The sequence below is a fragment of the Monoraphidium neglectum genome (genome assembly GCF_000611645.1).
Source record: "Monoraphidium neglectum strain SAG 48.87 unplaced genomic scaffold scaffold00308, whole genome shotgun sequence".
Taxonomy (NCBI): Eukaryota; Viridiplantae; Chlorophyta; class Chlorophyceae; order Sphaeropleales; family Selenastraceae; genus Monoraphidium; species Monoraphidium neglectum.
This window is the reverse complement of record NW_014013320.1, coordinates 30,464-34,474: the sequence shown is the minus strand read 5'-3', so window position 1 is coordinate 34,474 and position 4,011 is coordinate 30,464. Positions and strand designations below refer to the sequence as shown.

The 4,011-nt window shown below is 65.8% G+C and overlaps 2 protein-coding genes across 2 annotated transcripts in view; one reads left to right on the top strand and one right to left on the bottom strand.

Annotated features, from left to right (window-relative positions):
• Positions 1-120: 120 nt before the first annotated feature.
• Positions 121-1,389, bottom strand: MNEG_2655 (hypothetical protein; the record flags this gene model as incomplete). The annotated part of the gene is made up of 4 exons (XM_014048873.1): positions 121-458; positions 683-731; positions 973-1,023; positions 1,351-1,389. 4 exons carry the CDS (start codon positions 1,387-1,389, stop codon positions 121-123), a joined length of 477 nt encoding a protein of 158 aa, XP_013904327.1.
• Positions 1,390-2,297: 908 nt separating this feature from the next.
• The window catches only part of MNEG_2654 (hypothetical protein), a gene marked incomplete at both ends in the record, with an annotated part of 2,511 nt that continues 797 nt past the window's right edge, over positions 2,298-4,011 (top strand). Inside the window, 5 exons of the mRNA XM_014048872.1 lie at positions 2,298-2,624; positions 2,801-2,902; positions 3,013-3,153; positions 3,323-3,391; positions 3,658-3,987. Coding sequence (XP_013904326.1) covers positions 2,298-2,624; positions 2,801-2,902; positions 3,013-3,153; positions 3,323-3,391; positions 3,658-3,987 — 969 coding nt within the window. The remainder of the gene's footprint in view (positions 2,625-2,800; positions 2,903-3,012; positions 3,154-3,322; positions 3,392-3,657; positions 3,988-4,011) is intronic.

Sequence of the window (4,011 nt, the reverse complement as noted above, 5' to 3'; positions counted from 1 at the left end):
GGTTTTGAGGGCGGCGCGTCGGGGCGGCCGGCGACCGCACCGCGGGACGGCACTGAGGCGCCGGACCCGCGCAGGCGCCAGACCCGCGCAGGCTTGGCAGGTGGCGTTTTTAGGGAGATGTCAGACGCGCGGCGCCCTTGGAGGCGCCTGATCAGAAGTACCCTCGGAGTGCTCACCTATGACGGACGTGTCAACCTGTGCGGTGTCCGAGGTTGAGCTCCCGAACATGCCACCGATGTCCTGGTTCAACCCCGTCCCCGCCCCCGCGCCGGCCCCAGCGCTGCTCGTGCCGCCGATCCGCTGCCGCTGCACCGCCCGCGACGAGCGCGCGGCGAGCGCGCCCTGCGCCGTCTGGTTGAAGCGGCGCAGCTGGATGAGCATCTGGGGCGACGTGACAAAGTCGGGCAAATCTGGGTCCGCCAGCGCTTGGTCAAAGTCCAGGCCGTTGCGGATGCCCTCTGTTTTGGTGGAGGGAGGTACCAGGGGCGCGGCCCCAAACGGCGTGGCAAACACGATTCAATGGAGCGATGCGTTGCATACGAGTGCAGTGGAAGGGGCAAGTCAGCAGGGGGACGCAGCGGCTTGCCGGCGCCAAGCCAAGCCCGCTGTTGTTGGCAAGTCGACTGGGGCATGAGCAACATGATTCACAAAACCGAGTCAACGGAGGGCGCTGCCGGCTCACCCCGCAGCGTGATCTGCGCCAGCTCGATGTCCCCAAAAGACGCGTGCACCTGGGGGGTTGAGTGCAACCAGGCGGGCAGGGGGTTCATCTTCGACCTCCTTGCGCTGTGCGGCTGGGTGCGCCATCTGAATCTAAAACTGTATGTGAAAATTTTGAGATCCCAGAGGGACGTCACGGCGGAACGGTCGCAGCGCCCGTGCCCGGCTGGCAGCGCAGCAGTGGGTGTGTGCCTGTGTTGTGCCTTCCTGGGCAGTCTGCGCGCGGGCCGCAACATGCAAGGGGCCACGCACCGCCGTGGAGCCGAAGAGCGCGGCCTGCTTCTGCCTGGTCGTCACGCCGTCCTGGATAGGCGGCGGGGCGGGGGATGGTCCAATCCAGCACAGCCGGCGGCCGGCGGCGGGCGCGGGGGAGCGGTTTCGGCGAGCACGGTGTCGGCTGCCTACTGGGAGCTGTGGACAGAGGCCGCTCGGCTTCGCGATGGGGGCGCCGCCACGCGCCGCGAGCGCCTTCTCTTGTCACCCGGCCTTGCCATCTTCCATGCTGTGCCGTTGTACTGTTCAAAGCGACAACAAATCCAACCCTGCGAACCCACGGGGGGCCCTCGCTGACGCAGCGCGGCCGGCAGCATGCCACGCGCGCCCGCCTTTGCCGCGAGGCGGCCGCCGCACCTGCGCCAGCACATCCTCATACAGCTTCATGGCGGCCATGAGATCTTTCGCCACATACTTGTCATTGGCACGCTGCAGCAGCTCGCCGGCCTGGGCAACGGCGGGAACAAGGGGTGGAAGGTGGAGGGGCGGGGACAGGTGCGCGGCGTCAGGCCAGGCATGCAGCGTCGCTTGCGGGCCCCGGCGCCGCTGCGAAGCAAGTATCTGCCATGCAACCGATGCTCGCATAGCAGATTTGTGTGGCGGTGGCTGGCGCAGCTGGTGACAGCGGCGGCGGCGCTCGCACCTTGGCGCTGCGCGTCACGACCGCTGGTCGCGCCCGCCCTGCCGTGTGCGTGAGCCATGGAGCCGCGAAGCAGTCAACACACCAGTCTTGCAGGGTTCCTGTGCAGCGTGATGCTCTGGCAAGAATGCAGCGAGAGTCTGCAAATGCGCACACTGTTGCGCCGCGCATGCTGCGGCCCCCTCGCTCAGCCCGCATCACCCACCGAAGGTGCCACTACCCGCGTGCAAGGCTGGCCGCCATGTCGAAAATAGAGTTTTCTGAGCTGTTGCATGATGCGCTCGTGTCCCCATTCTCCCCTGGGAGATCATGTTGATCAGAGTTTTCAATGCCGGAGCTCCGTGACGAGGGCCAACTTGTGTTGCCGCCTGTGTTCGATACATATATTTGATGCTGTTTTGCGTCCTTAGCTAACGGATACACTTCACCTTGTCCAAATTCACAAAAGCTCGTTGAGTCTTGCTCTCTGGCTGTCGTGGTTGCTGGGCCTTAGATTGGAGCGTGCCCACAAAAGGGCTGGCCTTGGGCCAATCTTGCTTCCAGCTGGGGCCGCTGCGGTCGCGCTTCCCGGGCGTCGTTCCTGTGCAACCTGCAGACCGCTGCTGCGACGCACTGCGCACTGCATAGCGGGAGCACAACCAGCGTGCCGCGCCCCGTCGGCCAGATGGCTGCTGCCATACAACGGGCCGTGGGATGGCATGTGTCGGTGCTGCTCCCGCAGCTGCTGCTGCTCCTGCTGCTGCCAGCCAGCCATCTCGCGCAAGGCGCCACCGTCAAAAGCCGGCAGTGCGCGTGGGACAGCCTCGCGCAGTCCTGCGATGTGCATCCGCTGTTCATCGCCGCGGCGGTCACGCGGCCGAAGCGCAACGACGCCCTGGCCGCGTCGCTCGTCAAGTCTGTTGGCGCCGACGCAGCCTGCAGCCTCTTCACGTCGGAGGCCAAGTGCAACGCTAGGAGCAAGACCGTCCACTGCGCATGGTCGGACTTTTCGGTGCGTCGCTGCGTGCGTTGGGGCTCGTGGTCCAAGTCCGCCTGGGCAGCCAAATGCAAAGAGCTACAGGGCAAGTACTAAATGCTGGCCCAGTGTCCTCGCAAGTTGTGGGCGCAGGGTGGAGCCCGCATGTGAGCATGATGGGCCCATGTTGCTGCCTTGCTGCCCTCACGCAGGTGCCTTCATGCCGGCTCACAAGCGGCAAGCTGTTGATGGACGCGGCCGCCGCAGCCGCCTGCCCCGGCACCATGGCCGTCAAGCAACTGCCGTGCGCGAAGGTATGCGGGCGGAGCGCTGAGCCGGCGCATGACGCGCGCATGTGACGCAAGCCTTGCCGTCTTTGTCCCGTGTCAAGAAACGCGCCGCCACACCTGTCTCCCCCTCTTAGGAGGAGAAAAAGGCGGCGTGCAAGGCCGTAGAGAACGGCAAGTGCAGGTGGCTGCCGCCCACCAGGGAGGAGAAGGAGGCCGACCCCGACGCCATCGGCGCGTGCGTCCACAAAAGCATCGCAGTCAAGAGCAAGGACGAGGTGGGGAGCCCTGCTGCCTTGTCCTTGCCGCTGCAACTGGGGGAAGGGTTCCTGCTGTTGGGCCTGTTGAGCAAGGCGCTTGGGCTCGGACGCGTGCGGGCCGTGCCAGCGCGTTCAAATGTTCGCTCACTGATCAACCCGCGCGATGCACCCTGCCTCCGCGCCGCAGCGCGACGAGGCGCTCTTTCAGTTTCGGGAGTACGAAGCCGAGGCCTGGGGCACTTGCCCCCTTGCCCAGGTGCGCCGCGTATCATCGGCTCTGCGCTGCTTCGGCCGCTGCGTTGGCACTGCGCTGCAGCAGCACTGCGCATCGCCAGACAGCAGCGCTCTTCAGTACACACCTCAATTTGTGTCTCACCTCAAAACACATGCACACCCGGGCACCTAGACTGAGGAAGTCAGGCTCGAGATGCCATCCAGCACCTGATTGGCATTCCAGGCATGCGCGCAACCCCTTCGCCTGCCACACATACACACATACACACACATACGCACCCCCTCCAGGCCTACGTAAAGATCGCCAAAGCCATCAATTCAGAGCCCCTCCTGGAGGCGATCAGCAAGCACAAGGTCGCCGGCGCGATCCGCCACTGCCACAGGAACCCCGGCGTCGCGGCCTGCCAGACGGCGGAGGGGCGCGTGGTGCTCAGTGATAAGATCATCCGCGCCATGCGGGCAGGCAACTTCTCGAAGCTGCCCCGGAAGGCCAAGCCGGACTTTGAGTCGAAGTATGTGGTTGCCGCACCCGAGCCCGTGTTTGTGCCCCAGGCCCAGCCCGCGGCCGCGGCGGCGGCGGCGGTGCCGGCGGCGGGCGCCGCGCCGGTGGTGCTGCCCGTCAACCCGGCGCTGCCAATCACC